Here is a 14,134-nt window from a genome sequence, read left to right as displayed (position 1 = left end):
ACAGTACTGTATAGTACGTTGAGCATTGGCTGCATGAACCGTGACTACTCTGCTCCGCTACTCTCGGCATGGGAAACATGAAGCTAACATGTAATTAGCCATTTCTATTTTAATGCTGCTGTACAGCCCCAAAGCAACGAGCTAGGCTGTTGTTTGAACCCCCAGCACCAGGAAAGTTTGAGGCTGTCAGTATTGCTTTTGGTTATTATGCTTAACTTTATATAAGGCAGCTCAGAATGAAGCCACTCTCTGTGGAAAGCCATTAGTCTGTGGACAGACAGAGAGGGGATTGTCCTACCCAGAGAACCCCTCCCTTCCACAGATGAATCATCCCACTGAATACATTACCCACAGCAGGGAAACATATTTTGTCAAGGGAACAATTTTCCCATAATGATAAATAAGTAGCCATTTAAAGAGAAATGTAAGTACGACTATAACAAAATATCCTGGAGAATTGACAGTGGAGCATAAGTACCATTCCACATCACCCTTTGTGTAACTTCAAATGTTTTACTTTTGGGGAAAAGAGTTCCCCAAACTATTCTAAACAAGTGAAGAAAGACAGTATCCTTCCTGAGGGGCATTTGAGTAACGGAGGTAAAAGATCATTTTCCCCTTCCCTAAACTCCACATTGAACATCATTCAAGCTGAGAGCTACAGCAAACTCCTGGCACCACATCAAAGCAGGGCAAGCGTCTGCCTCGCTTCCTCTCCCTCTGCCCCCTTTCCTCTGTTCCCTCCATCTCTGGAGGTGTCGGAACAGAGAGGGAGGAAGGGAGCGAGGGAGGGAGGCAGGGGGCGACCAGGAGGGATTTGTGTGTTGTAATCTGATGGGGGCTGCTCCTCAGACAGCTCTACTGTGAAAAGTCCATTCGGACTATGATGCATGGAGTGGGTGCTCAGCATGAGACTAAATAAAACAAGTGAAACACGGTGGGGCAAGACATTTCACTCACAAAAACTTAAAGTCCTGAGAAAGGCAGGAATTTCAGACATAAATTGCACCTTTTCATCGAGTTAAGGTAACATTTTCTGTAGTTTCAGAGAAGTGAAGTTGTCTGCCCACGAGACAGCTGAGCCAGGCACTGTATCTAGTGTGGTCTACTGTATGTGGTACAAGACTGGCAGAATCATCAATGCGATCAGTAAAACATTTTCTGAGGGGGGAAATGTAAACAATGAGGCCAAACTGCCTGACTAAATGTGGATGAAAGCGGAGAGCTCAGTAGGCGATGCAAACACTCAGACATACAACGACATAAAGAGTAAATTAGCAGCATAGTGAAGCAAGAGGTAATAGATAGTATTTTATTTTAAGAGAAATTGAGAAGCACTCATCAATCAACATATTAAAACATTTTTGCCATCTAGTTAATCAGGTTTACGTGATGGCACCTTAAAATAAATACTTTTAAAAACGAAATACAGACACAATATATGTGAGATCCAAACGAAACAAACAAACCAATTATTCAGATTCAGAAGAGATTAAACTTAAAAAACTGTCCATAAAATTCCCAAGCTCAACCCTAACTCTCCAACAAAAAGTTGTATTAAACAATTAAGTACTTTGTAAAATACATAATCTTACAAAATGTTTATTTTTTTATTTTTTTTAACTTTAAAAATCACTGTAAAATATTGGCTGGTATTATAACAAGAAAGCAGGTATTTTCATGTAGAATAAAAAAACGACAGAATGTGCTTCTGCATTTTTTACATCAGTATTATTCACATATGTCATGAATGTTTGATCAAGTCCTACACCGCGGGTGTCACTGGTCTGAGCCTCTGACTGGTGTATTGCACATGGCTGCTCCTCTTCAACCTCTCCTTATGGCAAGCGTACGTGCTGAAGTGAAGATGCATGCTGGTGGCCATGGTAACCAGCAGCGCCACACTATTAAGATGCAGTCTTTTCCGAGGCACCCGCACGCCATTCTCAGGAGGGGATCAAGGCATAAAGCATCTTTCAAACAGCCCCTATGCCCACCTGGGATGAGTAAAAACAATGAATGCACTTCAGTTCACAGCCCTCCGTTAAGCTAATTCACTCCAATGTCTTTCTGTCTATGACACATTATTAACAAATGTTGCTCACATTTTTCAAATATAAAAAGAATTTGGTTCCGTTTAACAGTTCCTCCACTGCAAAAAAGCCCTCAGTATCAAGGGAGAAGATTTCAAGAATACAGGTTACAGTACACAAATGTGGTCCACGTTGTATCGCATTGAAAGATGCATGTTTTTCTGTTGATGTCTTGAGCTGTACCAAGACCTCATGGCTTTCCCTTCACACTTAAGTGCACATGTACCATATCACCCCTTGACAGGACTGAGTCATTCAAAGACCGTCATACTCTACATTAGCATCTTTTACCAGCAAAGCATAGGAACCCATCTACTGTATCTATCTTCTCAGGACCCCACAGGAGATGTATTTTAGAGGCTTATAAATCTGCCTGTGACAAATGATTGTTGTTTTTTGTCTAAAGATCATGATCCTCTCATTCTAAGCATTATAGAATGTGTCAAATTACAAATTGTAGACAGAGAGTGATGGAACAGTGACAAGAAGAAACACACTTAATTCACAGCTGTAATATTGTTTGCTGACAAAAGGCTTAACAGCAATCTCAAATTTGCTAACCAAGAGCTTTGCATTTGTTAAGGGATCAGTGGGAGATACTACAAGAGCATGTAAACAAACGGCAGTTGGGCTTGAGAGTGTGATGAGCTTCTTCCACTAGCCTGAGCTTTGCCCTATTCTTTGGACCGCTCGTGATTAGATGGGATGGTTCAAACCAGAGCCAAACAGTATTTCTAAGTGCAAAGGCTTAAGAACGCCTTCCACCCCCAGAACATCTCTCTATCATTTCTTAATATTTACATCTGTGCTGTAGAAAAACAACAAAATATAACTTAAAATAAACTCTCTAGGCACTGTCGATTTCCAAGGCTTTTTGTTGCAGATTGAGAAGAAAAATGTTAGAAAACAAACATTTACAAATAAGAATTAGAGAGTGATGGTTTCTGCAGACCTAACACTTAGAATTCTCTACCATTTAAATATAGCAGGATCCTCCAGTCCAGTCCTCCAACACAACCCAACAGACTAGCAGCTCCTACAGTGGAGTGGCTATATGGATATGGACAGTCAGTCAGTGTCTAAAGAATAAGTGTGGTGAAGTTCTCAAGGTAAGTGTCATATCAGTCTCAAGCTTGTCTTTCACCCTCCCTTCCCTCCTGATAAACGAAAACCAACTATCCCTCAGGCCATGATCTTCTGGGGGATCTCTATGGAAGCCTTGAGGAAGAGGGAGTTGTCTCGGACATAGTTCCTCTTCTTGATCTCTTCGTGGGAGATGAACTTGGGGTAACCGAAGCCCAGGGTGCTCTCATCCAGCGAGTTACGGGTGCTGCACGGCTTCTGGAAGTTCTTCCAGTTGGGGTCAGGGTTGAAGGTCTCTGTGATGTGTTGGGGCTTGGACAGCGACGGGTCGCTCTGGTCCATGATGGAGAAGGTCACCTTGTAGGAGAAGGGCCACTCGAGCAGATTGTCGTACTCCCCTGGCAGCACCCGGATGTAGATAGACAGGTGCGAGCCCTCCCCACTGCCGTTACCGTTGAGAAACGCAGACACCTGCAGCTTGTAGCCGTAGCGATGGGTGTAGAAGGGCGGGCTGAAGAACTCATGGTTGTTCCGGAGTTTGGCCTCCTGGAGTTTCCGGGAGTAGTCGCTGAGCTTCCAGATGAGCACTCCATCGTTGCTGACTGACAGCTCCTCCATCTCCCTCCGCAGCTCAAGGATCTCCTGCCGCTGGCGCCCCACCAGGCTGCACATCATGGTCAGGTGGGACTTGGTCGTGTCCTCCAGGTGACGCCCGATCGCCAGTTTTGGGCACTGCAAGAAGAGAGGAGAGACTGGTTAGGGAGAGGTAACTCACTGTGTGTAGCAAGGAGGGTGAAACTCTGTATAGTACAAACTCTGTATAGAAATGTGTTGGATTTAATAATGTGGTACAGCACGCTAGATTGTTTTGTCTGTTTGAGTTTCACATTCAAGCCTCCTACAGTAAGTAGCCGTCTGCTAATCAGCTGCTCTTTTGGGAGCCCTGCCATACACATTTGTGTTTGGTGTACTGAACATCTGCACGCTTGGTTGTACTCTCTATGCTGATGCCTTCGTGGTCAGGGAGAGAGCCATTAATGCATTTTGTCAGACCATCTGCATTGCTATGGACTGAGCTTTCCAAATGCCCATTTCAAACACAAAGCATGAAGCCTGTCTGCTCTGACTCTGAGAGCTCTCCACATTTTCTCAGATTGACGTCAGTTTCAAAAATAGACTAAAATGCGCTGTCACAGCAGAGGAGATGTGTGACTCTCATTAAAATAGAGCCTAGAGGCAGGACGGCAGACGGCGCTGTATGTTGAAGACAATCATCGCTTTGGACATAAGTTACAGGGTTTCAACTCAACCCGAGCATGAAGCATAATAATCCAAATATAATTTGGGAAATATGCACAAAAAACTACCCGAGAGTGGAAAAATTATTAAACGTGACGTCAATAAAGCAGTGGGAAGTAATGAAAAATAAAACTATGCCTCTTGCAAAAAGCTAGAATCAAAGTTTTTCTCTTTGAGGGTCTGAAGTAATGAAAAGCAGCTAGAGAGCAGCAGGTCAGCCTTACCCTGTGTTTGCAGCCGGCATCTTTGAAGGGGCAGAGGATGAGGGCACTGCCACAGTTCTCCTTCACGTGATTGGCCAAGTCCTCCCGGGCTATGTTGGGGGTGCCACACTGGTTTGGACATGCGACTGGAAACCGAGGGCAGTGGTACTGATGGTTCTGGAGGGTAAAAAAAAAGTTATTACATTTATTACATTCATTTGACATAGACAATGCACATCAATCAACATTTCTGAAAATGTACCAGATTAAGACAGCCAGATAGATAAAAAATATATTGGGATCAGAATTCTTTTATCAAACAAAATGCGCTCTGTGTATCATGCAAGCATCTTTGCCACCAATTAAGAGAAAGAGCATCGACAAGACAACATGAAGCCCTTTGCACAGCAGAATCACTGTATGAGTGATTAAGAAACGGAGTGTATCATATTGAACTAATTGCTGTCTATTAAAATGTATGAATGAGATAAACGAGTTGATTATGGAGCCGAACTCATAAAGCATGTGTTTGAGAGGGAGACATGATGAATAAACTGTGGGTATGAGAGGAGAGGAGAGTGCGAGTGGCTGGCGGCCGCTGGGCCTGAGGACAGGATGTGTGCAGAGAGGTGACAGGTGCTGCCGGGGGTGGGCAATGCCAGCACAAATAGCAGCAGGCACAGCGGGCTGGCACAGAGTAGTGGGCACCATGAAAGCCAGTGTCCATGCAGCCGTGGGCCCAGGGCCATCCCGCTCTACAGAGACTGAGAACCCTCCTTCATCCAGGACAGACTGCACTGTTCCTTCATCACAAACAGTGAAATAAGGGAAGGACTCATAACAAACCTCCGGAATAAACCTTCAAAACACTTCATTCTCACAGGTCTGAGTTTGGGCACTAATTTAGGTCTGGCCTTCCAAGCAGTAATACAAATACTACATTGATGGAAAATAAAATGTACCCATTAATCAAGTGATGACAAATGTGATTGTAAAACAGGACATGCAGGAGAATGTAGGGAAGGAAGAAGTCCTAGAGCTTGTTCGGTCAGAGGAGGTGTGTTGATGTTGTTGACTAACCTGGATGGTGTCGAAGACAAACTCCTTGCCACAGTACTTGCAGGGCTGCGTGCGTTTGGGACACTCAGCCAGACTGTGCTGGGACAGGAGGCGGCGCATCATCCGCGCGCCACACTTATTCTCACAGTACACACTCTCCTGGGGACAGATACCCTGATGGTTCTGGGAGAGAAGACAGGACACACACACACACACAGGTCAAAACACAAGCAGTGACATCATCACAACCAACTAAACTACCAGCAAAACTACTAGTAAAACTAGCAAGCTTCCAGCGCAGCTCATCATTATTGTGACCCGTTTCAAGAAGCTAGGCGTATGTCGTACGTCACTACTTCACAGGAGAAGCATTTGAAAGTAAACTTTTGTTTTTATCAAAATGAATTTCTTTTTATATAAATGCTTTCTGGAACATGTGAACTTTCATGTGCCTTAATAACAAACGTGTATGCCATCTGTAAATACAAATAAAATTGTTAAATTACGAGCCTACAGTGAGGGAAAAATGTATTTGATCCCCTGCTGATTTTGTACGTTTGCCCACTGACAAAGAAATGATCAGTCTATAATTTTAATGGTAGGTTTATTTGAACAGTGAGAGACAGAATAACAACAAAAAAATCAAGAAAAACGCATGTCAAAAATGTTATAAATTGATTTACATTGCTAGTTAGCTAACATCGAACTTAGTTGGTTAACTTTAGCTACCTGCAGATTCATGCATGGTGGCTAGCTATGACAATCAGTTTGCATCACTAGTAGTATTGGTTGGGACTATGTGAATCCTTAACGGGTGGGGCTAATACTCTGACTATACCGCTAACGTCGCGTGCGCGAGCGTTGCAAAATACATTTTGAAATCTATGTTATTCAATTATTGCACCCACACTGCTCGCGCGTGTCAACGAGCGTCTGCGTTGCCAAGGTCTAAAATAGAAGTAATTTCTATTTCTGACGCGGATCGCGCTGCAAGTCCTACCTCTCCCATCTCCTCATTGGTTTATAGAAGCAGGTACTCACGTGCCATCTCCTCATTGGTTATACCCACATGGGTGATTGAAAGACGAACTGTGTTGACGGTCGTCGTGATAATACTATGAAAGTTTAGATGCCAATCACCATATAAGTTCAAAGATGAAAAATCCTGGAAGGAGGAGAGATGACTAGAAACGATTCGGTTGGCCGTTTTATGTGTGGATTAATTGTCGGAGTAGAGGACCTTGTGCATTTCAGGTAAAATAACAACTCAATGTTTATATCCCAGGACAAATTAGCTAGCAACAGCAAGCAAGCTAAATAGGACAAATTAGCTAGCAAGTGCAAGCTAACTAGCTAAATTGCCATAAATGTTTAATGCTTTTCGATCTGTCCCCAAATTAATGTAATTGGTTCAGAGTTTGTTTTGATATTTTAACCTGCGTGTCGTGATCGCGTTTGGTATAGGGGGACAAAATTAATTGATGCACGATGGCGCACGTGTGCAGATGGTTTGGGTTCCGTGTAAGGCTTAAAGAGGGTGTGAATGATGCTGAATGGGTGTAGTCAAAGAAGAGCTCTCCAGTAGGTGTACCAAAACATTCAAGGAACAATTTTATGATCCCACTGCCACTGAAAATGAACAAATGACTTTCCTATAAAAAGCTGGAGCCATATTAATGATTCTGTTATGGTGGAAAGGCCACATTGGGCCTGTATAAACAGAGGAGGGGCAGCCTGTAAACAGTAACAGAGGTGTTAGTGAGAGGGAGAGAGGCTAACTTTAACCCTGAGGCACCACTTCTCTGGACGGAGAGAAAAACACACAGTATGAAAGGTGCACAGTTCTACGTCTCTCCCCTCATGCCAACAAACTTGTTATTTCTAAATACACTGCCACCATCAAAAGCTAGCATAATTTACATACTTGGCTTCCTGGAGTAGACACTACAAAGACTACTATTCACTCAGAGAAAAATGTGGCCTTAACCAGGTTGTTTACTTGCTAGTGCTACTCTGTAAAAATAGAAAAAAGAAAAAGTAGGTCTCTGTTTGTTGTTGTTTACCTCATAGGCCTCCCCGGTGAACTCGCTCCCGCAGAACTCGCACTTGACCTTGCGCTTGGGGCAGTCGTGCTGCAGGTGGTCGGGCAGGTCACGGCGCGTCAGCTTGATGGAGCAGCGGTTGGGGCAGGGGATCACATTGAAGGCGCAGGTGGAGAAGTGACCCTGAGGGAGACGGAGGGAGGGGGGAGAGAGGAATGTGTCAGCAGCAAGACACCGACGCTCTCTCAGCCCGCATTTTGCATTTAGCCAGGCCTCCGCTAGCAGATAACCCAACACACTGGAGGCACGAGACACAGGGCTATGGTCATAAAAAAGGTATCTTAGACAGGATGAGAGAGGATGAGTGAGAAAGAGGTAAAAAAGGGTAAGAAAGCCAGGCAGGCAGCTACTGACCTGGAGCTGCTTCATCTGTCCGGTCCAGCGACAGCCTTCCTCACTGTGGATGCAGCGGATGGGCAGAGCCAGGATCTGCTGCTCCAGCTCTGGGTCAGGGTAGATCTGTAGCCATGACACAACCATGGGGACATGATCAGCACTAGCTCACAGGTATAGATACGCCTTGTCCAGTATATCTCCTGTTTCTGTAGCATGAGGCAGGTTGACGTACAAGTACACCGCCTGTACAGGAAGCTATCTCCTTAATACTGACTGCACAGGGTCACACTGGGATAACTGCAGTATAAACCCTGGATGGTGTGGTTATTTTATGGGGACAGTGTGGGGGAATAGTGGCCGCACCCAGGGCAACACTCAAACTAATATAGTGTGTGACTGATTAAGACAAAGGGTGTTTCCAGCAGTTAGGAATGATTATCATGTTGATGCCTAACTAAGTGTATTAATAATACAATGAAGCCTTGACAAAGAGGGTCTGAACGACCAGCAGCAAAACAGCAGAAGAGGAAGTTCAAAGTACAAGTCCTGGACATGAATGAATCAGTCCCAAAATTAGGAATAACAATTGAACTTCTGTGAACACAAGAACGCATACTGCAATGTTTATGGAATTATAGTTCATGAAATGTAGAAAACATCAGAGAGAGAATTAAAGTGAGGAAGGAGGGAGAGAACACCCCATAGTCACTGATCAAGAAGGATGAGGTCCTTCTCTATTCAATCAAGCCAAATCCGCTCCCTAAAGAACAGTATCCTCTGGATTTACAGATTTAGGCCACACAAACACACACACACGCTCTTCGTGACAACCCTTGTGAGGCAGCACTGCATGAATCTCCGTCCATATGTTGCCCAGGCTGCCTCTGTCACACGAGGAGAAAAGGAACTTCCTCAAAATGTCAAAGCTGTCCCTAAAACAAATAACAGCTCAACTGTAGTCACACGCCTTCATACGAGAGGTGGTCTCTTTCTCTATAGGCTATAAATCAAAACATTGAGATACTATGGTTTTACCATAGCCTAAATGTTTTTTAGACATAAATAAGTACTCTGTAAATGTTTATGGTCTTGGTACCCTATTAGAACTGTAAAATTCTGAATTGTAAAAGGTAAATGTGCAGTGGAATTAAAAAGGGTCCAGTGAATAATACATTAGGGCCAAAAGTAGATCTGAGGTAAAACTTTTCACTCTCCTGACTTGGCAACATTTACTGGTCCATTAACTGACATGAACTGTTATATCATCGCAAATAAAAGCTGTGTGCTACAGTAGTTTAACTAGTGAGGATGAATTATATATCACATTCACCATGCTGTAATGAAAACTGCCTTCAAATCACCAAAATATAAAGTAGAGAAGAATCTTTCCATTTGAAAAGAGCTCAGCACTATGGCAGAGAATGTGTGTGCTGCTCCCAGTCTGTGATGTGTGTGTTGTGAGTCAGGTTGGGTACTATGACAGCAACAAATAAAGAATAGGCTATCTGTGCAAATGGACCAATAAAGCAAGTATTGTACTGTGCTACAGAACAGCACTGTCTCTTACAATGTACGCAGCATAATAATGCATGGTGAGTGATTGAAGCAGATAACTGCAATACTATTTCCTACTGGAAATCACATGCGCTGAGCCAAGATGACAAAGAAACCAAATCCTCTAAAGTAAACCTTAACGTTCCCTCATTGTTCCTGCCTGGGAGTCTGTGGGGGACTGCAATAAAGACCTTTTAATAACATAGGCCCTGGAGGATCATGGAACTAAAGCTGTCTCTGTCTGCTGTCTGTCTGTCTGTCTGTCTGTCTGTCTGTCTGTCTGTCTGTCTGTCTGTCTGTCTGTCTGTCTGTCTGTCTGTCTGTCTGTCTGTCTGTCTGTCTGTCTGTCTGTCTGTCTGTCTGTCTGTCTGTCTGTCTGTCTGTCTGTCTGTCTGTTTTAGAATAGACAGTCAGCTGCAGTCTCACAGCAGAACACATCCCTTTACATTACCGACTTTCTGCTTCCTCTCTTTGACAACAGGGCCATATTTTAATGACATGTTCCATTGCCTGGGTGAAATGAGAGCATTATTAGAATTGAGTTGTGTTCAGGGAAGGGCAAGGACAGGGACAGTGCAGTATATAGGGAAAAGAGTGTCCCAAACGGCACCCTTTTCCCTATATACTGCACTACTTTTGGCCAGGGCTCACAGGGTTCTGGTCAATAGACGTGTACTATATAGGGAATAGGGTGCCATTTGGGACGTAACCCTAGTCACCAGCAGGGTGTATTTTACAGGTGACTGGGAGGCTGTGAAGGCATCAGTAAATACCAGTGTCTGACAGGTGTGCAATGAGGACGTCCTCCCAGTGGGGACCCGTGTACTGCTTCTCTGTCGTGACTACAGTCTCCTTAAGAGCTTCGCTAGCGGTCGCAGCTCGGCATAAGCAGCGCTACCCCACTGACCTCACCACCTCACTGGATTACTGCTTCTGAACTCCTAACACACTTTAGCATGCTAATGTTTTAGTATAGACCACGATGGGCCTACTGTATGGGCAATTCATTAATTCATGGGAAAACTAGCCAGTGAGACTGTACAGTAACTGAGATGATGAATTAGTGGTCATTGGTGTTTTAATTCCTTTGTTAAGCGTTAAGCTTGGGGTCCTCTCATGCACAGAGCAGAATTAAGTCCTTATCCTTTCGCTGCACACTCTTGGCACAGTGGGGAAATCAAGTTTGTGAGAGAGTCATTCTTTCATTACGAATAGAGACTGCCACCATATACCCCCTGTACAATCTGATTAAATGCTTAAAATAAAAGATGGAGTAAGAAGCCAAAAGTTGAATTGAAGATATTTAGATGTGGTATTCTTTCTCTGGACCGGGATGAAGAGTTTTAGGAGAGCTACTGTTTTAGTGATTTTGCCTCTCTTTTCTGTCAGATCAACACAATACCCTGCTTTTCTCCAGCAACGCTATACTTCAAAATATAACCCAACCTTTGACTCTGGCTGCTAGGCTGCAGAGTGTTTTTACCACTCCCCAGCCGCTCTCCGGTTGAGTAATCATGTCTGCTCATCTGTTTTTCATGGGTACTGTATTAAACTGTAAAACTTCCATGTCCACAGTAGTGTGCGAGAGTGAACTGTTTTGTGCATTGAGAAACGGACCGTCATCAACCCTGACATTCCAAGGGGAATGAGTAGCCTGTGGTCCTTCGTTAGCACAATTAGTGGGCCTATACGAGGATGGCTAGCTAGCTGCCTGAGCCCTCTGTCTGTTGGTCTATGGGTCTGGGGTAAGGGACATGGTGACTCATGTGTCCTTGCGGTTTCCCAAATGGCACCCTATTCCCTATATAGTTCACTACTTTTGGTCAAAAGTGCCATTTGGGTCACACCACTTCAGATTCACAGTTAAAATAAGGCCTCATCTCAGCATGACCAGGACGTGGTACAACACACAGATTTACATTCATAATAAGTGTGTTGTATGGGGAAGTTACTGGGTAGCCCAGAGACATGATTTTGTAAGAAGGAGCACATCAGAAAGTGAGGGTGAATTCTGTTGATTGGTGTGTGTTTGTAGGCTTAACTATGGTTGTAGGCTTAAGTATTGGTTAACTGGCACACAGATCGTATATCAAACTTGAATGGGTGGGACTGTCAGGGACATGTGAGAAAGTGGATAGGTGAGTTTTAACCGTACCTTGGCATAGTCCAGGGGCAGCTGGTCCTCTGGGCACTTGAAGACCCCCTCACTGTAAGACATAAGAAGGAAAGGACACGTTAATAATCATTGACAATCCATTTTTATGATAGGGTACCACTGTCCTAAGAGGTCCACACACAGTGCCCTTGCCTCTCCTCCAGTTGCCTTCAAAAAGCACCCCCACACCCATTCTCTGCTCTCACACACCCATCCCAACCACACTGCACTGTACAATAAAGCCAGCTTAGTTTCTCTGAGCCACTAACTTTTATGAAGTTGCCCTTTCATGTTCCCTCCCTCCAAGGATTTATTTCCACAAATTCACAGTTGTATTACTGGAGAGGAAAAGAGAAGACGTTGCAGCCTGATCTGTCTATCTATAATACATTAAGGGCTTCTCTCGCTCGCCCCCGCCCCTACCCCTCCCTTTCTCTCTCGCTGTCATGTCAAAGGTGTTCATTTTTACCCCTCTTTTTAAAGGCAGGGGGATGACAATCTGAGCGTGTGTGAAGAGGCTTCCTGCTTCCTATAAAGAGCAGGAGGCCGGTAACTTTGTACCCTCCCTCCCTTCTCTATTTTCTCCAGCGGCAATAAAACCCAAATTAAGATCTGAGATCTCTGGTTTTATCACACAGGCAGCGCCAAAAATGAAACACTCACTGCCTGTCCTGATTTAGCTGCCTTTTACCAAGGGCAGGAAGAGATGGGTGGCCTGCCATGAGATGGGTGGCGGTGGCCCTCTGGTAACAACGCAGCACGTCCCCAGTCCTGATGCCACCATGAAATATTCCCTCTAGTAAATAATACAGATGACGTCAGTAGTGTAGGCAGGCAGTGGGGGGAGCTCACCGTGTTGAGCCCATAGATGTACTATGCAGTAGATCTACAAAGATGGCGCTGACAGAGCAAGCAGTATTTCGTTTTTTTTTGTGTTATTTCTTACAAGCATTTGGCTACACCCGCAATAACATATGTGTACATGACCAATAACATTTTATTTGATTTACAGCAAAGCGAGTCAATAAGTGACACAAAGAGCAACTTTAAAAAGGCCATCAGTGACAGATCCCCTGAGATGTTGCCTGCCGAGAGTACAGGGGAACCGAGTGCAAACCGATTTCCATGTACAAACGTGAAAATGTCAGCAGTCAACAGCGCGCTAAATGAATGGTAGACGAACGGGAAATCCACATTCGGTGCGATGTGTGCACCCCTTAAAGAGACATGTCTGTAGTGTAGTGGTGGGTTGCAGGCCCCCTGCTGAGCCATAGGGGTGGCTGGGACATGGATCAGGGGGAGCAAGAGGGTCAGTCAGTCAGTCAGTGACATGAGATGAGGATGTACTTCCCTTTCCTCGTGGCCCAGTGCACATACATGGGATCGTAATGTCATTTTCATAGGCCGCAGCCAGACAGGAATTTTGCAACAATTGATAGAGGTACTGTAACACTCATGGTGAAATGCTCCTTTGCTTTGCATACCTTTTCATTGCCCACGGGTGTGAGAGGGGGACTAAAATAACCTCAGTGTTTTGGGTTGAAGCCACAAGGTCCTGAAGCTCCATCTGTCCTACTACCACCATGTACGAGGTAAACAACAGAAAAAAAGCTTTAATGAACAGGCTTCTCCTGACCTCTCCATTCTCTAAAGTACATTAATAGATTAATGGGAAAACAAAGAGCCCGAAGGGGGCAGGGAGGACAGTGGTCTCTGCTCCCAGGGTCCTACAATGGGTGCCTCCCAAATTGCACTATCCCCTATATAGTGCACTACTTTTGCACTATGTAGGGTATAAGTTGCCATTTGGGATGCATACAATGTCCCTATTGACCAGGGTCCCCGTGGCCCTTGTTACACCCTGGAATCTAGTTGGCCTCAATGTCAATTGACAGAGCCTGAGGCCCTCAGGGAGTGGACCAGAGACCCAGGGCCATGTGGTGGTGGAACACATGATCAGTGATCATCCTGCACTTTGCCCCGGCTGGGCTGCCTGGCCTGCCTCTCCAGCTGCTGTGGAATCAGCTGCATGCAGAACAACAGACCAGAGGGATGACAGGGGGAGGGGGAGAGGGAGAGAGGGAGAGAGAGAGGTGAGGGAGGGGGAGGTTAATGCATTACGAGACGGCAGTAATTCCAGTCCATTAGGGTCACTCTGTCAGCAGGGAGCTGGAGAGCAATTAATAAACAACAATGCGGCTGTAAAAAAAAGAAATCTATTGATCCCCAGGTGAAGGAGCCCAGTCAGCA

The 14,134-nt window shown here is 44.7% G+C and overlaps 1 protein-coding gene across 3 annotated transcripts in view; it reads right to left on the bottom strand.

Moving 5' to 3' along the window:
• Nucleotides 1-1,298: 1,298 nt before the first annotated feature.
• The window catches only part of traf4a (tnf receptor-associated factor 4a), a 51,492-nt gene continuing 38,656 nt past the window's right edge, over nt 1,299-14,134 (bottom strand). For 2 of the 3 annotated variants that reach the window (XM_082955479.1, NM_001173598.1), the window contains 6 exon segments: nt 11,885-11,936; nt 8,194-8,298; nt 7,801-7,962; nt 5,759-5,920; nt 4,700-4,855; nt 1,299-3,908 (listed from right to left, as the gene is read on the bottom strand). In XM_082955479.1, coding sequence (XP_082811605.1) covers nt 3,276-3,908; nt 4,700-4,855; nt 5,759-5,920; nt 7,801-7,962; nt 8,194-8,298; nt 11,885-11,936 — 1,270 coding nt within the window. In that variant the 3' untranslated portion in view covers nt 1,299-3,275. 3 annotated transcript variants of the gene reach the window in all.

The sequence above is a fragment of the Salmo salar genome, chromosome 09, assembly GCF_965601325.2.
Source record: "Salmo salar chromosome 09, fSalSal1, whole genome shotgun sequence".
NCBI classification, from domain to species: Eukaryota; Metazoa; Chordata; class Actinopteri; order Salmoniformes; family Salmonidae; genus Salmo; species Salmo salar.
Note: the sequence above shows the minus strand (reverse complement) of the source record. Positions and strands in the feature narration are given on the sequence as shown.